Source organism: Pagrus major, chromosome 16 (genome assembly GCF_040436345.1).
Source record: "Pagrus major chromosome 16, Pma_NU_1.0".
NCBI lineage: Eukaryota > Metazoa > Chordata > Actinopteri > Spariformes > Sparidae > Pagrus > Pagrus major.
In genome coordinates, this window is record NC_133230.1 from 23,055,533 (window position 1) to 23,075,440 (window position 19,908).

General features: G+C 40.7%; 1 protein-coding gene across 1 annotated transcript in view; it reads right to left on the reverse strand.

The window, feature by feature from the left end:
* impg1b (interphotoreceptor matrix proteoglycan 1b) overlaps window positions 1-19,908 on the reverse strand; it is an 88,670-nt gene that overhangs the window by 6,415 nt on the left and 62,347 nt on the right. Inside the window, exons 3-13 of the mRNA XM_073483197.1 lie at window positions 11,820-12,035; window positions 10,561-10,727; window positions 10,220-10,254; window positions 9,784-9,818; window positions 9,340-9,386; window positions 9,103-9,252; window positions 7,733-7,791; window positions 7,243-7,442; window positions 6,715-7,146; window positions 4,408-4,988; window positions 3,913-4,002 (exon numbers count right to left, since the gene is read on the reverse strand). Coding sequence (XP_073339298.1) covers window positions 3,913-4,002; window positions 4,408-4,988; window positions 6,715-7,146; window positions 7,243-7,442; window positions 7,733-7,791; window positions 9,103-9,252; window positions 9,340-9,386; window positions 9,784-9,818; window positions 10,220-10,254; window positions 10,561-10,727; window positions 11,820-12,035 — 2,012 coding nt within the window. The remainder of the gene's footprint in view (window positions 1-3,912; window positions 4,003-4,407; window positions 4,989-6,714; window positions 7,147-7,242; window positions 7,443-7,732; window positions 7,792-9,102; window positions 9,253-9,339; window positions 9,387-9,783; window positions 9,819-10,219; window positions 10,255-10,560; window positions 10,728-11,819; window positions 12,036-19,908) is intronic.

The following is a 19,908-nucleotide window of genomic DNA, read 5'->3' on the forward strand; positions in this document are numbered from 1 at the left end:
CTGAGGGCTAGTTCCCTATAGCTAATAGAAAAGAGGAGGGGAACGAGAGGGTCCAACGTCCCGAACAAATGGGCAACAGCCTTCAGTATGACCGGACGCACAGCTCGCTGTTTGGTCCTCCATTTGTCTCAATGCAGAATGTCAAGCATTACATCTACACCGTAGATTAGATACCAATCTGTAGCTCTATTGCCTTCCACACAAGGTCAAAGCCGAGTTCTTCCACAACAATCCTCAGTGCAGTCCGTACTGTGGACAAAGGAACAACACATACTGTAGATTTATTTCCGGCCTCTATTCACTAAACCTTTACAAAAGAAATGCAGACGGAAAGTCACAAACACAGCCATAATTTCAGTCTTGGACACAGTCACATATGCTTCTCTGAGGTTACACATGTATCTACTGGTTCTTGTTTGAGAAAACCTGATGAAAAATCCCTTCTCTGATGTCGTAAAAAGAAAAGTCACGGGGGAATATTACGCTACCATAAAAAGTCATTCCAACCTCCATATCCAATTTTATTGGTTGCTTCACAAACCAGTAGGTACAAGAGTAATGGGGGTGTGAGGCAAACGTAAACAGGGGGTACTGCAAGCCACTGGAGGCTAATAGGTCATATATATGTATAAATATATATGAAGGACGGTGAATGTACATTACCACAAATGGGGATTCAATATCCAGCAAAACACTACATTAGGTCCATTTAAATGGGCTGCAGAATGTACTTGACATTTCTTCATTGCCATTTTCCAGTGATTCATAAACCAGCTTGGACCATTATTGAAATATTTGTTCTCCTCTATACCTATATAGCCCATTTAAAGGAAGACATGTTGACTATTCCTAATGGAGTAGTTAGAATAGACAGTAGATGGTAAATACTCACCAGTTCAAACGTCTGACCACATTAGTTTTGCCAGGAAGCTAAGTACATCGATTAATGAGGAGAACTGCAGAAACCACGGTTTGGGCAACCATTAAAGATTGGAGATGGAGTGATATTAGCATTATTTATTAGGATTTTTGTGCATGAAATTTGCATCGATGTATGCCTACTACTTAATGCTAAATGATTCATACCCAGTGCAGATATTTAATATTTCTATATCTGCCATGAAAATAGTCTAAAATGCAATTGGAATAATTCTGTTTCAGAATAAGAAAACAAAACTTCTATACAATAATGAATTAGTGAAAGAATTATTAAAATATAACAAATTATCAACCATTTATCTTAACCCACTCTGAGCCCACATGCCCCAGTAGCTCACATTCCCTCTGCTCCTTGGCACTGCAGCAAACACACAATCCAATTTGTATCCGTGGACCTCCTCAGTTTGAGGCTGAGGCCCTTATGTAACACACAGCACAGGGCACCTCTGAGCGAGCCTAAAAATATGTCCCCTCCGTCAACCTCGGGGTAAGCCGTGAAACCGAACAAGGGATGCCAAGCGATGCTTCTTGCTTTGATGTTCTCTAATAAGCGCAGGTTTAAAGAGACAAAGTCTTCACCTGGTTGCCAGCAGCTAATGCAAATTTGAAACTCTTACTTACAGAAAAATAGCAGCGTAGACTACAAAAAGGAGACACTCCAGCATTGATTACTAGCACACAAATGCTCCAAAACGAGGTGACCTCGACCGATCTGTGATCTATTTTATTTTGTACAGATAGTACGTCTATAAGAGCAGATACAGTACTGAACATGCATACAGATGTCCACACAAACCTGACTGATGTCGCGCTAAGCAGATTGGAACCATTAATAGCCCAATGTGTGTGGTGCTGGAACTGACCAGAATTACGTAAAGCTTCTTACCCACAAGTCACAAACCTGAGTCCTACAATGACTAGGGCCGACCCAGGTCTCATGATTCAGACTACCCCAGGGCTAGTTTGCACTCCACCATGTACAAAGTGATACAGTTTTAGCAACACAAAATTCACAAAGCTTGCATGACTTTCCTGTTAGGTTTTCTAAGCCTATTATCACATTGTTCTGCTCCATAGCGAGTCATTTATTCAATGATTCTCCTCTGCACGGTTATCTTCAAGGCTGCCAACACGCACAAACACACCGCTCAATGCTGTAACACACATATGAGCAACAAATGTACAAAAATAAATTCTGGATTTTGTTGGTGAGAAACTTACTAGTCTAACTGTACAGTGTACACATTAACACAAACGTATAGTCCCACAACAAGTAATAATCAGTTAGTGCTACACAATGATACAAAGCACCTTCGACAAACAGCCTCTCACAGCTGAGTGCTCGCCTGTACAAAGAAATGACAGTGGATGCATCGCTAACAATTTTGTTCTTTAAAGGAATAGATTCACATTTTGACAAATATGGTTGATTGCTTTCTTATCCACTTGATATAAGGCTACATCCTGTAGCCAGTTAGCTAAGCTTAGCATAAAGACTGAAAAAAAATGGGGAAACTGCTCCCCAGGCTCTGTCCAAAGGTAACAAAATCCGGCTTGCATTGCAAAGATATGTGAAAGTTAAACAGCAAAGTTGTTTAATTCTGTTGATGTTTTCAGCTGTAACTGTAGCACTTACAGATATAAAGTTAAACGATGATCCAACCTATCTTGACGTTTCTACTGTGCTTATTTGACGCGCACTGTAAATTTTAAAAGTTGACTTTACTTTAAAAAACTCAGGAAACCAATTACCTCAGAATTACCAAGTAAAGTAGACTATTAGGTTGTATGAGCTAAAAACTTTCAACAGCATAAAATTATTAGTCCACTTTACTTGGTAATTTTGAGGTAATAGGTTTCCTTGATTTTTTTTTTTAAAGTAAAGTCACTTTTACAGTGTACTGTGTTGCTTTGCGAGCATCTTTGATATTTACCCAACAGACACAGCTCTGACAAGCTAACTGTTAGTTTTCTGTAAACTCAAGATGTCATTTTCTTCAGGGTAACATAGGTCCCCAACATTAGTGAAAGTGGTGTTATTAATCAGGTATGAACGCATCAAACATGCATTTTAGATAAATTAGATGCTTACACTAAATAACATACAAAAATACAATTAAATTGCATGTATGCGCATGAGCAAAGAGCTGTAGAGGTGCTGGTAGGCTGATTTTATGACCTGCGGACGGACCCACACTAGCTTTTTCAAGCTAAGGTAAACTAAGCTAACCGGCTACTGGCTCCAGCTACATATGGAATGGATAGATATGAGAGTGGTACCAATGTTGTCATCTAAATGTGCATCCACACAGAACACAAATTGTAAACATATAATTGCATATAAAGTTGATGGAAAGACCTGATTTGCACTTATCCCAGATGAATCCAATGCTAATTTAATTGATCTGCAGTCTAGCGACACATCTCCAAACATACAACTAGACTGTCTGTAGACAGTTTAACTCAAAGCGAATAAGGATATTTCCCAAAATGCTGAACTATTAATTTTGACTATTTTGCATCCTTAACGTTGTTGGTTCTTAAAACCTTTCACTTTGTTTCAGAAATCTGTTTTCATTTTATAGCCCAGAACTTTGTACAAATCCTCTGTGGAAACATTTTTTTTTTTAAATGACATGCTGAAATATGAGACAACGGGAATATAAACAGTCCCTGAAAAACCCAAAACCTAAGCACAATTCCAAAAAATTAAGGCAAAACACACAATAACGAACAATATTAGAACCAGATTAAACCAACAGACATGAGCATGCAGCTACACAGAAAGGCCTAAAGTCTAATGAAAGGAGAAAAAAAAAGCAAAGCTTTAAACTAAAGCTGAGTACTTGTGAAATGTTAGGTGCTTTCAGATTGTTAGATACTGCATTTCGGAAAGGTTAGTTAAGAAAGAGAAAGGTCATGCTTTCTCTGAGGCATTGGAGATGTAGTTCCAATATGGAAGAAAAAAGATACCGGTATGGAGGCTAAAGTTGTCTGTCTCCTAAGCCCAGATTTACTGGAAGCTCCAGGGTTTGGCGAGTTTCTGGACCCAGAGTGCTGTGTCTGAGTGAAACAGGACATTTCTTTAAACTGTCAACACAATGGCCCCTCTGAAATTAAAGCATTAGCATACTGCAGATTTGCTCAAACATTTGGCGATTGCTTTTTACAGCCTCATCACACTTCATTACATTTTTAAAAAATAAAAAAATATATGTCATTTTTTATAATTTAAAGTTAATTTCAGGATTTAAAAAAGCAGCAGTGAGAATAAGGCTTACTGCAAAGTGCATCCTCACCCGTGCAAGATTTAGACAAATCACCAAACTAAACAACTAACTTATCAAATGTCATCTGCAACAGTTTAACACTATATACTGTACATTTCAACTTGGACTATGAAAAAAGAAAATACGAGAATGTAGCATGCAACAACATGATGTCCAGCACAAAAGCTTGTGTACCTACCAGCTCAAGAAAGGTATTCTCCAGTGACTTATACTCTGGGGAGCTCTTGTTGAACAGGTCATCAGAAAACATAATGTTAGTGACCCTCAAGCTAAAGAAAACCACTAACTCTTTGTTCTTATTCACTACGCTCATCAGAGGGGTGCTGGCTTGTCTCATGGCCGGCGTAGCCGTGGATTCATACGGACGCTCGTCAGACTCTGAGGGGAATCCACTACCGCTTTCTTCCTCCAGGGGTTCGGTCAGCTCCACACCTGTCCCGTTCAGACTTGACCATGCATCCTCTTGAATGTTTGAGCTCTCAGGAGGCAGCTCTGTTAAAACTGGGGTTGCTCTACTTTGCCCTCCACTGGCTTCATCATTCTCTTCTGGGGCTTCGCCGCTCTCCACAGGGGATGGCAGAGGCTCCACGTCTGCGTCTGGTTCGATGCCTTGGACAGCGTCTTCATGAGATGATGGTGAGGAGACTGACACTGCCTCTTCTGTGATAGACATCGCAGTAACTGTGCGGTCTGCAGATTCGGGCAGATCATGGTAAACTTCAGCAGGTGTGTCAGTCATTTCTTCCTCTGGTTGGGAGTCTGGAGTTGCCAAGGGAGGGAAAAATAAATCAGAAAATTGGTGTTTTAATCACGATAGCAGTATACAGGTACAGTAATTGGTATATACAGGTATAATCATGTGAGAGGACATTCATGCATCGTGTTGTGCTTTTCAGCAGTTTTTTTTCAAGGTTGCTGTTGCCCAAAGCAAACTCTTTCGCAAAATTCTCATCAGCACCTCTAAAGCTCAATAACAAGAATGATTTAACCTTGTTCGTTTAATCCACTGTCATGGTTTTAGGTTTTCTAGTTTTGTGATTTCCTGTTTTATTTTGTAGAATTCATCCTTATGTGTCATGTTGTGACTTTCCACTTCCTGCCTTTGTCTTTTTCCTGCCCTTTTTCTGTGTTTCATTGGTTCAATGTGTATTCGAGCCTGTTTTTTCCACTCACTCTTTGTTGGTTCTTCTGTGTTTCCTGCATTTTCTGTGCCTTCCTGCCTGTGTTCCTAGTGCTTCATTGGTTTGCGCTATTGTGTTTTGGTTTTGTATTTTTGTACTTCATTGGTTCTCAGATTTGTCCCTGTTTGCTTCTTGCTGCTCCTTCTGTTTTTGTTGCCTTGGCTGCCAGTTTTGTTCTTTGGATTACAGAAAATGTATGGTTTGGGGGAAGTCACATGCTGTATTTCTTTGCCGACAACAGCCAAGTAGAGTTTGCGGCCGATCACATGACGCGCTTTGCTAGAAGCAAGTCGCCAACAAAACCATCCTATGGAATAGCAGGTCTGGTGTGCATTCCTCTCTTGCTCTGCAAATCATCTTTTAAGGAGTTAAAATATTCTCAACTCTTCAGAGAGAGAGCGTATTTCAAAAAATGTCAAACTATTCCTTTAAGTATAGCTTTAATCTTCTTGTCATAGCACACTGACAGCTAAATAATTTAATTATCCTCTTGTTGTTGTTCTCCTCTTTTCATTTAAGGCTGTTTGAGTGAAATATCTGAATGCAGACATCCATATTTTCTATGGCTGCACTGGTCCATCAAATCAAAACATTGCAGATGTCTCTCAAAATCCAGCTGGACAAACCTGACAACTGGCAACTTTGGAAACTCCACTAGAATTCAAAATGAAGTTCTGCAGGTTTGAACAATATTTCCCTGCACAGCAGGAGGTTGTGATGACTCGACCATCAGCAGGCCGCTGCTTGTTAATGGTTTTTAATATGATGTATTGCCTCAGCAGGGGGGGGGAATCCTCATAGGCGAAACCCAACCACCAAGTCAAATTGTGCTGCCATTTCCATTTCCTGCTGTATCAGAGGTGATTAGTCAGTGCAGACATGTGTGAGTATAAGGGAAAAAAATAGGTCAGTGTTTATTTGGACTGTCCAAAGTTAGGGCGAAGTTGAAGTTGTTATCTGGCTCTTTTCTATTTTCTGCCTTTGACCAATTACTTTTAGATATTTTGTATTTTCTTTGTTCGGTTTGGTATCAGCCACTGAAGTACTTCTCCTTCTTACTTTTCTAGCGTGGGGATGTGTTCTTCACTTGTTCCTGTACTTCCCAGAACAGCAATGAGCCGATTTCCCACCATCAGCATAATCAAGACTTAGGATCGAACCACAACTTAACTCACACTTTTCCATCATGGTCTGGTTTCTGAGGTCCTTCCTGTTTTCTGTCAATAGCACAAAATGTATCCACACCGCTATCTAATGTTGTTCGATCAGTAAAGCTTTGAGTTCTTGAACTTCAAGTGTCTTACCGTCCGTCACCTGCTCTTCAGGTTCGGCCTCGCCTCTGTCATCGGGCTCAGTTGGTGGTATCTCCTGCACCTCTGGCTCTGCTTCCTCTTCGTGCTCTGTGATAGTATCCAATGTTGTGTCTGGTGTTATAATGTCACCAGGCTGATCAGCAGCAGCCTCTGTGGATTCCTCCTCTACTCCTGCCATTAAAGGAGTCTCATGTGTGACGGCAGACGCGGCTTCTGGGAGGATGTTTGGGATGAAAGGCACAAAGGTGTGTGTTTCTGGTCTGATTGTGAAAGCTTCCAAAGAGTTTTCTATCACTGCCACAGTGGGGAAGAAACTTTGGGTGTGAGTGTTGACCTCTGAGGGTGCCTGCGTGGTGTCGTCCTCAGATACAACGCTTTCAACAGGGTTCATGCCGAGTTCCGCGACTGGATAAACTGTGGTTACTGAAAAGGATGAGTTCAAATATTTATACAGCTTTAAATTCCTACTTGGAGCACTAATCTTATATTTTATTCAGTTAAATGTGATATTATGCTTACCAGCCTCAAAGCTGAGTGTCTGTATGTCCAGCGGCAGCGACGGTTCCTGTTTTAAGGCCTTTTTGATGATGTATTTCAGTTTAGGAGCGTTTACGTCCTCGTTTGTCTCCGTGTCGGGCTCCTCAAGACCCTCAGGGTCATCATTGAGCTCTGTTTCTCCATTAAAGACCACAGCGTACCGCACAGACACATCCTCTGAGCTGAAATCAACAAATCATGTCAGAAACCCTCACCGGTAATGGATGTCTGCTAAGGCATTTTCTTAGAGTCGTATCCCAAAAGAGGATATTTTGGGGGATGTTATAGTTTCTCTTGAGACCTGGGCAATAAAACACTTCAGTAAAAGCCGCTTCTGGGGAAAAGGTATGACAAATTTATGTTTTTTAGTCTCTTATCTTGTTTACCGTGTTGTTTTGTCAAAATGAATTATTGTTACAAAGCACAATCATCATGCCAAACCATTATAAAAATAAAACTTGAGTCAACTCACCGAAATCCCAGAACACGAATCTCTTTGAATCCTGGAACTTTTTCAAACACATGACGCATCTAAAAAAAAAGACAAACAAGGGTAAGAATGAAATGAAATATATTATTATATAAAACTGATGGACTAATCCCGCTTTATGGGTTCAGGAAATTCTACATCATTCTTGAATCATAGGCCTGTAAAACTCTCTAAAATGTTAATATCGAAATACACCCTATCTTACAATGTTAAAGACGTGAAGTAAAGAAGAAGTTAATGGGGTCTATTCTGGCTGAGACCAACCCTCCCATTCAAGTTTTGAGGAAATCCCTTCAGTCATTTTTGTGTAATCCTGCTGACAAACCAACCAACCAACCACCAAACGAGCTTGGTGAAAACAAAACCTCCTTGGTTGGTCCGAATTGTTAGTTGCTGTACACATGCCACTGTAAAGACTCAGTGTTGCAGGTAATGGACCTAAACACATGACTTAGAAGCAGACAGGCTATATTAAAAGGATTACTGAGTCCAAAATTCAATAAAAGGGTTTGCCAAAAGGTCATTAATCCAAAAAGGAAAAACAAGCAAAAAGGGAAGTGCGTGTTAGGCAGGCAAAGGTCTAAAAAAAAAGAAGATGTGGTCAGAACAAGCAGGCAAAAGAAGGTAACAAAAGGCTACACGTTGAGACAAAATCGTGGGGAACAGAAAGAAAGTGAGGAGGAGTGGCTCGTATGTGTGCCACGGAGTTTGGGAAAAGGTCTAGATTTGGATGGGGACTTTTGCAGAGCAGGCAGGGGTGGGTAGGCTCTGAAATGACGGTAAGAATTAGTGGCTGGCAAACAGGTTAGACGATGCAAGCAGTACTAGAAATATGTAGCCAAGATGCAGGTTTCTTAATCCAGCGGGACTATACTGTGACCACACTGAAATGATGGTTAAATAATTAAATAATGGTTTCACACCAGTCCAAGTGGATCTTGAGAGCTGTGGTTAGAATCTGAGTCAATGCCTTCTTAGTTGGAGATAATCTATATGATTAGATCTTACTATTTCAGGCTTGTTTTCATTTAGGAGTCTTACCTTAAGTCCCTCGGTGGCAGCCTTAAAGCTGTTAAATCAACCAGGATGAGTTTTACACTTAACAATAAAATGCCATAGAAACTGGCAATCATGTTGATCTCATTGTAAGACACCGTGCATGTGGACACAACACTGCTGAAAAATATTTTGACCTGTGGTGTTTCAGGGTTTTATTACCCTCAGTCAAAGATTTTCAAAAGTTTTTAGATCTCAGATATGCTACCAAGGGGCTTCCTCTCAGAGGTACAGCAGACAGCTCAGGGGACTGCAAACCTTTGCTGTCGGTCTGTAAACTCACACCCGGCTCTCACCTTCTCTCTGAGCTCTCGTGCGACGTCAGTGTGGAGTGAAGCCTCGGGGTCACTGAGCAGCTTGCTGTACGTCGGGTCCACGATGGTGACGCTGAACTCAACAATGTACTCCTCGTAGTTTTCTTTTATCAGGTTGGGGTCTTCCTCAATCTGGCAAAGAAACGCCAAATGACGTTGTTTAATGCTTTTTTAAAAAAAAAAGTCCATCGTGATCTGAAACTCAGTGGGTTGACTTACCCCGTCGGCCTCTGTTGGCAGCAGAATCAGTGGGGGAGTCCAGGTGCCTGAGACAAAACAGCAGCTCGCCGGTTCATTTATGATGTCATTATGAAAATGTATTGACAGCTGATAAAGGAGACTTATTATGTTCATTTTCAGGTTCATAATTTTATTTTGGGTTACTACTAGAATAGGTTTCCATGCTACAATCCTCAAAAAGGTTTTCAGTATTCTCATGCTGTCCACTGCTGCAGCACTGTATTCCCCCTCTCTCTGAACCACTCTGAGCTTCTGTCAGTGCGGACTTCGACTTTTTTAACTTTTAAGATCTTTTACATGCACAAGAACCTATATAACACACTGAAGGAAAGGGGGAAAAAAGCATAATAGGTCTCCTTCAAAGCTGTAAAGTAAATCAATGGCTTTTATTAAACAGTACTGATGCATTAGGGTTTAACTCACAATCCCTTCCTGGCTCTGTGGTTTCAGCGATAACTCTGGAAATAGAAAAATATATTTGTCAGTCTGTTTTGAAGACAATGAACCTTTGCAGCAATATTCATGGTAGTCTAATTGCCAGAATATTAAAATTTTTCTGCCAGGTTTAGCTGGGTGTGAACATAGTGAGCAGGGGTGCTCATACTGTAGCTCCTCTGATGCTTTTGTGGCCAATTATTCACACCATCGCACTGTTCAAGGCGCAATTTTTAAGATGTTTGTTCGACAACCTGGAAATGAGACTCGACAGTCACCCATCTTTATTCATAAATACCTTTTGCACCTTTAAAAACTGGCATGTTTTCATATGATTACATTTTGGTTTATTCTCAAAGAAATGACAGCAGACACACAGGAAAATCAAATTTAACACTAAACTTAAAAGGAGGTTTGCACATACCCTTCACCGTCAGCTTCAGCTTGCTCGGCTACTCTCTGAAAATAACAAAAATAAAAAGATATCAACTATCACAGAGTCACACTGAAGATTGGCTATAAAACACGCTGTCATAAAAGTGGACATGTCAGGGAAAGGTTGTCGGTTTGTGATGGAAAAGTTGATTTTCTCTCCCAGATTGTAAATGGACGAGTTTAACAGAATCTATATAACATCCTGAGATCAGTCCTTTTATTTCATACTCCGCCGGTGTTCAATTTTCAGGAAACGGAAAATGTTTAAATGAAAGAAGCAAACTGTACGGGGTGACGAGAGAATTTCTGTGGTGTTGGTGCCGGACTCACTCTGGCCACCATGTCCAGATGCTCCTGTGAGCTGCTGAAGTTTTGGGCCAGGTCGTCCATGCAGAGGTTTTCATGCTGGCAGGTGTAAACCCAGGCACTGTACTCCTCTGAGTTCGGGACTCTGTCCAAGAAGATGCGAAACGCCTCCCATATCGCTTCCTGACAAACTGAAGAGACGTCACATAATTTTGTGGATGGTTACTTTTGACTCTTCTCAGGAAATAAACCATCTCATCTTACAAAACAAACACATATAAAAGGATGACAAGACATGACTTTTCATATATTTGCTACGATGGCTGACTGGATGGAAATGAAAGAATGGAGAAATCAAATAACTGAGGGGAACTAGGATGGTTAGTATTGATCTTGGCTTCCCTTCCTGTTGGGTGGTTGTTGTGATTTAGCTATTCATCTGTAAGATTAGCTCATTATTCCCCTCAGAAACAGCTCCGTGCAGCTTCACATATGAGCACACAGCACAGAGCAGTCTATAATGTCACAATGCAACAATAAATCACAAACATATTAAACATGATGTGATTGGGACAACCAAAAAAAAAGGCAGAAATGCCAGTTTCAGTAAATGTCAAACTATATTTAAGTGGTTGCATGTCTGTGGCATTTTTGAGAGTATTAAAATCAGGAGCACAAAGACCCCCTGAAGCTACAGTATGTTTTATCTGCCTCTGTGGGGGAAACATGCTCCACCATTGTCCAATAACTTGATGCCTGTGGGAAATTTATTCTGTGACAAACTCATTTCTGGAGCGACGCAATTACCTCCAATACACCAAATTAATCCGCCTCATTTTAAAATCATATGCCACAGCAGCTGTCGTGGAACATTTTGAATTACTAAGCGATTGTCAAAGCCATGGTGGCAGTCTTTGCCTCTTAAATCATCCACAGTATGTCTCTCTTGACAAAGTTCATTTGCATAGAACTTGATTATATCAAGTGCTTCACTATGTGTATCCCCGAAAGTCAGTAAAACGGCTTAGGTGCGTCATTCACTGGCACCATCACATCTTCAACAGGCTCTTAACAATTAAGACAAACAACAAATGTCTATATAAGGCTACCTGCACGTGTATGTACATTAATTGATCAGATTTAAAGAATCATACACATGTGAAAGATTTAAAATATCATTTTTATCCTTACAGTCAATGTTGTAGGAAAGGAGTATTCATTTCGCTGTAAGAAGTTCAAAATTTTGCTCACATCAGAGTCGAACAGTCGAGATTTCCTTTTACCTCTGAGTTTGTAATATGACCGATGGCTGCCGATGACTGCTTTCATCGTCTCCTGGGGACACACTTTGACACCCGTGTTGAAGAGCGCCGACCTCTTCGTCCGATGTCTGTCCTGCTCCGCTCTGACATTTGTGGCGTGTCTGATCAGTCTGGGCGCTTCTAGAAAGTGTCTGTACTTCACATCCCTGAGCCCAGACAAACTGTGTTCATGAAAATCTGCAAGGGCAGTCAGTGAAGTTATTAGTTTGAGAGGAAATAATGAGTTTTACAGCATCAGTTCCAGTGAGAAATTGTCATTCCAGCACCTTTGCATTCATTTATTTAAAAAAAGGTTGACCTTTCTTATGACACAACCACAGTGACACAGTGCTTAAATGCAGCCCGCAATTACAAGATGTGCTGGAGGTGTGTTCACAATTAGGCCTACGTGCAACAGCCCCCCAAATCAAGATCACCAAGAGCTAGCAGAGTTATACAATAGAAACCAGTCTGGGAGCAGCTTTCTAAACTGACTGAAAAAAGTTTGTCATTATTATCTTGGTGGAAATTGCCAGCTCAGTCCTTTTCTTTCCAGGCATCCAAATTTATGTGCAGGAGGCACATAAAGGCATCACAAGAAAATTAACTCCAGCATTAAGCCGTAGTCAGTTTAGATCAGTACATTTTTCAGGTCAATTTACATTACATTACGTTTTATCATTGCGTACAAAAATCCATTCCATTTTCAGGAGGATTTGGGTATTATTGCTTATATTAGGATGAAAAATATTATTGCTGGATTGTTGCAAAAATCCTGCTTATGTTGCCTTTGCCCTTATGGATAAAAGCAAAACCATAACTACAAATAGAAGGCTATTTGCGTGTTATTTTAAAGGCACACTCCACCAATTTCAGACAAAAAGATCCATTTGTCAGCAGGAGCACGACTCAGCAACAAATTTTGCAAAATAAGGCAGCAAAACAGAGAAATACAATATGACCCTCCTGATTTTGTGTGCAGCTGAAATGCTTGTTTCATCCCGTTTCCGTCTCTGCTCTGCCTGTATGTATTTAGCTCACCCCACCCTCGGACAAACAGAAACACAGATCTGCAGCTCTTTATACCACGAACAGAGCAGAAGAGAGAGACGAGAGCGATGTAAGCTGAGTCCCAACCTCACAACCTGCACGCTGTTCTCGGTCAGGGGCTACACACCACTGCCCACAGGCTGACACACAGATATGTCGATACTAAGAAAATACAGACAGATTGCTGGGTCTCTGCAGATACAGACACCACCACACACTTCTAGTGGGTCACGAGTGATGATTGAGACAGATATAAAAGTGAGATGTATATTGTAGGAGTCTATTTTGGGACAAACTAGGGAAAGAAATCCTCTGTACACATAATGTTATATCTCTTTAAGGTGCCATGAGTTACTTGAGCCTTTAAATTTACCGTAGAGTAGAAAATGTCCAGGGCCTGAAGCTTTGAGGTGCCTTTTTGTGACTGGAAGGATATCATTTTGAATGCTGGGAAAGTGCAGAGGTGTGTAAAGAGAGAGTGAATGAGTAACACTCCCTTCTCCCTAAGGAACGGCTGCTGAGATGCCCGTGGGCGACTTGACCCACACTGCATCTCTGAAGCCGCTCAACAGTGCAAGGATGAGTTTGTACTGGCGAGCGTACAGGTGTGGATGTGCAGAACTGCATGCATGTGGATTACAGCTGAAAAAGGATGTGCGTGCACAGGCCAACCCTTAAAGGGATTAAAATCAGGCACGGGTAGATACTCATCTGATTTTACAAAGACAATCCAGCCAAACCAAAACATTCAAGCAATAACACAGACCGGGCATATTTCCATAAAGTATTATCATCACTGACATGCTGCACACATAATGAGGAGAACTGCCCTAATTTTCTGATCACCTTAGTAAAGAAAACAAGCTCAGCCACACTTGCACGAGTTATTGTGCCAGTCAACACTCTCTAACACAGTATCCCCATTCAATAAAGCTATTTAAGAAGAAAGGCACTCATTGTGATGCCAGGTGGCAAACCTCGGGGGACTTTTTAAGACATTAAGCCAGGATTTATGAGCCTCAAAACACAGACTCCAGGTCATCGAATCCAAAACAACAAACTGTGCCTCCTCTGGATTAGGGATCAGAACAAAGTTTATAGATGAATAAAAAAAAAAGTTAGTGAGTGTAAATAATATAGTCATGATCACACTGGCATTAGATGCAGAGCTTTAAGCTAAGATGCTGCATTTTTGTCAAGACAAATAAGACAAGACAGAACTTTTTGTGCATTAATACTACATCTCTATAACAGAATAACACAGGACGATTTCAGAGAGTGTCAAGCGAGAGCATGTTGCAAGCTGCAAGTGTATGCATTTGCATGAGGGGACTCAATATCATGAGTCCTGTGACAAATACATATTGAATTATCACCAGGCCCGACAGTGTCCGCTGTTAATGTTTTCACCTTGTGAGTCTGTGTGTGTGTCATCATGTGGTCCTGGAGACACCTACAGAATAAGTATTGAGTACTTTGCGATAGCATCACAACGAGGTATAGACCGATTATCTGCTTGGACGATGATCAGGGGCGATATTCAGCATTTGTCTGATTATCAGCATCTGTGTTTTTCTGTGTCCGAACGATGATCGATCGATCGACTAAAATGAATTACTCTCTGTGGTCTCACTCAATGTCAAGCCCAACACAATCTGACTGGTTGCACATCGCAAGTAAGCCTATCAACACAGAATAATCTGAATCTGCAAAGTAGCTAGTGACCAAGGTTAACAAAGAAAGTTAATGGAGTGGAAGTATAAAGTAGCAGAAAATGGAAACACTGGAATAAAATACCTCAAAATTTTACTAAATTTTGATTCTTTTTAATTTTTACTGCAAATGTACTTTGGTTCCAAATATCGGTTATCTGTCTGCTTGATTACTAACAATCGCTATCAGTATCAGCCCATAAATAAATGTATCAGTTGATCCCTAATCACAACTGCACAAGATGACACAATGTCATGTTCTTACACGGCCTTGCATATGGACAGAATATGTTATGCGATGGAGGGGATAGCTGTGATTGCTAATTAAAAAATAAACTACCTATGTGAAGCTTGTGATGTGATGTTTTGTTTAGAAGTAAACTTAGTTTGTAACGGTTGTTGCATTGCATTATGTAGATATATATATATATATATATATATATATACACACACATGTGTGTCGTTGATATTGTGTCCACCTCCTATATGTTGGCATACTTGAAGTAGGAATGTGCATTTCTGCTGCACAACTAGCCATTGTTTAGGAATTAGAATTAAACTAATTAAAATTAAAATGTGAGTACAATAAAGGCCCGAAACACTGGCTTTTTCAGATATTTTGCTTGACATAAATCTTCGAGCAAGAAAAAAAAAAACTGTGTTAATCATTGCGTTACACATACCTAATGACCTCTACAATGAACAATGTTGTTTTCCTCAAATCCAAATTTGGCTAAACACCAAGAACATGCAAAGAATGTGTGGGTATTGACATTAGTCTTATGGGCAAATATCCCCTAGCTTAATGTCTGTCAGGCAGCGCCATTCACCCAACAAGCCTTCCGCTTGGCTTGAAATTTAGCCAAATCATGTGTGTTTTCATTGATAGTCACGCCACCGAGACAACATTTGAATGGGTTTTGGGGAATCGGTAAGCTCGAAGCCTGACTCACACATGCGGGAACACGAGGGCCTGAGCAGGAGGAGGGAGCGTTTGAGCGGGCCTTAATGCCCGGTGCAGCCGCAAAAAGGCCTCACAGCAGAATTACAAGCCAGAAAAGATTAGCGTCCTGCGACGCTGGGAACAGAATGGCTTTTGTTTCCTTCAGGATAATGAGCTCGCCCGGGCACATCACACTGAACAAGACAACCAATGCGGACGCAAATGTTATCACTGGTGAAGTGATGCTATCTTTCCCAGTGAACAGCTATTAAATGTCTCTGCACGTTTAATTCAGAGTGAATATTCATGACCTTCAAAGTGGCAGCTTGACATTTCAAATCAAAAATCAAATGTTTGAGGATGAGCAGGCATATTTTAGTTTGCAGAGATAGTCCTTTAAATAGTCACACACACACACACACACATGCACACACATCTCCAACTGGGAAACCCTGTTGCCCTTGAAGTGGATCTTTAAGTCTCCTGTCATGCAGTGGATTGAAGACTTGAAGAAAGATCTTTAGATCAAAGCATCATTTGTCATTAACTTAACTTAAAGTGATGTGAACAGAGGCTTTTCTTCTTTCATTCTCCACATTTCAGTCTGAAAGAGTTAGATTGTTGTAAAGAAACTGAAAGAGAACATTCACCTACTGACACAAACAGCATTTACTTCTCCAATCACACTACAAAGGCAATAACTACATGAAACATCTCAGAAAAGCTAACAGGCCAGCCTCCCTACAGGATTCTTACCTTTGATTCGACTTGCTTGGAGGGTAAACAGACACAAAGTGAGGAATAGTCCCGACTTCAAAAGCATGATGTGCTAATTTATGTGGTTTTCAAGCCCGAAGTTGTCATTTGTAAAGAGACTGCTGCAAACAACAATCAAATCCAGAATCTGTTTATCTTGAGTCCATTAGCAGAGCATGCAAAAGTCTCCTCATTGGTGCTGACAAGGTCCTCAGCTTGTTAAGAAGGAGTCTGGTCCACTCCAATTCACTCTGCAGCTCAGTTGTTCAGGAGCGAGTGAGTTCCTGGGTGTTGTTGGGTCCCTGGAGACAGCAGAGGTGGCTGCATGGATGGATGAGCAGAGGGAGCCAGGGACGGTGGAGGAAGGAGCAAAGAGGGACGGTGAACTGATGTAATTGTGGCTCGGGAGTTTCCTTCTGCGCTGTCAGTGTGACAACAGTGACGAGGTTAAAAAAGCAGGCTCCGTTTTCAGTCTAATCTCTTTACCTTCTTCTTGCTGCCTTTAATCCCCACAGAGCCACGTGGCTGCCCGGCCTCATCCTGTTAGCCACCTTCTGGACCCTCATCTGTCAGCTGAACAAACTTGGGGATCTAGCAATCAGCCGAGACCAGATATCTACTCCCCACACAGTTGCCCCAAGTTTGATCACTAACACCCTGCCTCTTTGTGTGTCCACATTCACATGTCATTGTTAGACTGCCAAACTCTTCCCCTTTTCTCTCTTAGAAAGTGCCCGCCTCTCAGGCCAGCAATTCTGGGTGCCAAGTGAGGTCAGGATTGCAGTTTTGTTTGACTATACTCGCTGCTACAGGTCAAATTATGTGTCATTCTTACTCTGGCTACACAGCCAAGTTCAGGCCACCGTTTGGTCCTACTCCTCCATTATCTGCACTGTTACCTGCGAGATGGAAGACATTTAAAATTCTCTTCCTCAGGTGTCTCCTTTTCTTGCTCATTTATTCCAGATTGACAGTGAATACAAACCCCTTTCACACATGCAATCAATCCCTGAAATGTTCAGGAACATTTCCTGTATGGGATCATGTGTGAATGGGTTCCAGGGATCTATAATCAGGGAAACCCCAAGACCTCAGTAACATTCCAGGCAAAATGCCAACATGGCTGTGTTGCAAATGATAGTTTAACACTGCAGGGATAAGTGTTACAAAAAGGGTTAAGTCCACCTGCTTAAAGAAACTTGTACGTGCATTTGATGTGATTTGTTTCCAGGACTCGTTCATGCTTGCTGTACCCAGCCTTACGGGTTTGTTGTTGAGTATTAAATACATTGCAAGAACATTCGTATCAGACAAAAAAGCTGCTCACTCGCCGTGTTAAAATAAAACAGAACTTTATTAATCCTGAAGGAAATTCTTGAAAAAAACAGAAGCAAGAAAAAACAAAACAGAGCCACATTGTCCTGCTCCAGAAGGTAACACAGCTTCCTACTTTGATTAATTAGAATTAAAAACAAGTATGAAAATAAAGAAAAAAGTGAAAAAAAAATACGATATGACAAACAGAACGCAAGCTGCCATCCAGGACGGATAACGTTTATGTTCTTGAAAGTAATAAGAGACGTCTCCTGCTGCAGACACACAAGCCCCCAGAAAGATTTTTTTGGAGCGATGCGGCTTTGGAGCAATTTTTTGGGTTTACGTTTCAATGGGATCAAAACAATGGCATGGCACCCGGTAAAGGACGCTGATGAGTGCAGTATGAGTGAACCAAAAGCGTGAATTTCACTTGAAATGGAGAGAAGTGACCACAATCCAACAATCAAATCTTTTGCCGTATTAAACTTTGTTGTGAAGAGTTTGGGGGGTCAGAGGAACTTGAATGAATTCCCCTCTACAGAGGATGGCACATCACTGAGTTGTCTGTTGATTTCTACTTTTTCATGTTGCCTTTTTTTTTTTTACATACATGACCTCCTCAACCTAACCTCCAAAGGTAAATTAAACTAAAACATGCAATTCAACTTGCACATTTTGCATATGTTGTATAATCAAACCTGACCACTCCAGTATTTGACCCTGACACAAATCCTTCAGGATTAGGGTCAAGGTCTTAGATAAGGTTTTGTGGTCAAGCATATAAGTCAAAGATTTGCTGTTTCAGAGTGAGGATTAAGAATACATTTGGCATTCAGCCCTAAGCATCATTATCAAGTCTAAAATAAGCTGACACTAATGCAACATCATTGCTCAATTTTAGCATCATTTATGCATAAAAGCAGCCTAATCTCATGGAGTCTTGTAGATTAATAATGGATTTTTTTAGTTTTACTGTATATTCATGAGTCACTTTGCTTTTTCTCCAAAGATAAACAAATCCTCGTCTGCCCCATCCAGGATTCCATTCCGACAAGCCTGACCTTCTCCCACCGGCTGATGACTTGAATCATTGTCAAATTAGAGGGGTCAGGTTAAATTATACAACAGAGGGAAAGTGGTACTTGCCATCTGTCAGATGGGGTTATTTCATTAGGGACAGAAACAGGGTGTCTCTGGCTGCCAGGGTCTGGCACAGCATAGGATGCCTGTGCTGTTACAGTCATCATACGTAGCTGCAGAGAGGTGAAGTCCCTCTGCGACTGGGGGACCACCATGGGACCTCACTGTGGAAAAATAAATAAATATGGTTTGACAAATGTTGTACAGTAGTTAATGGTGAGAGACAAATGATTTTTTTTATTACATTTGTTACACCAACCCAGTCTCACTTCAAAATGTGTAATAGCTAGTATTGGTCCACAGCACAAGAAGTATTAGTTTCACAGTAATGGCTATAAAATTGTGAGTTACTTACTTTATTTCTGCCTGTTCTTTTCCATTGTTCAGAGTCCATCTCACATGACCGTCAAGTGTCTGTCTGTGAAACCAAGAAATGGCAGACACTTTTTATTCTCAGTGGAAAATGCAATATTTTTAGATAATTTCTCTATTAAAATGCATTTTGACATATTTCTTGTGAGAACTGTGTGTTTAATTTTCATAATCTTCGTTTAGTGTATGTGTATGACCTTTAGTTTGTTAGTTATTACGAAGATTTATAGAGAATAGTTAAAATGCATCTGGCCTGTATGATGACAAAATGTGTGGTAAAGAAATGTTTTCAATAAAGTTAAAATATACGCAAAAAACCTAACCTTCATCATATTTCGTACTATGTCCACATAATCAGAATCATACTCATTAAATGTTGTACACTGAGAATAAAACAAAGGTCCCTCATTTTTTATTTCACAGAAAGAAACTTGGCAGTCACCTGACATGGGCGCAGGACGATAGAAAAGAAAAGGGCAGACAAAAAGTATCTCACATTTTTAGAGTCATTACTGTCAAATGGTGCGTATTACTGTGCGTAATATGTGCACGCTGGCCTGCAAACTTGGTAATGTTGAGGTATTTTATGTCTGCACATTAGATGAGATTTTGAACTGCTTTAATGCTCTTCCTTCGTAGAAAGCACAACAAAACCTCAAAAGATTCCAACATATTTAAAAACTTGATTCATATCTAGTGATGTCTCAGCTTTTAACCTTCCTTTGGAGAGCTGACAGAGAGAAAGGAGTGTCTGAGGGCTACAGTCTAATAATAGTCATGT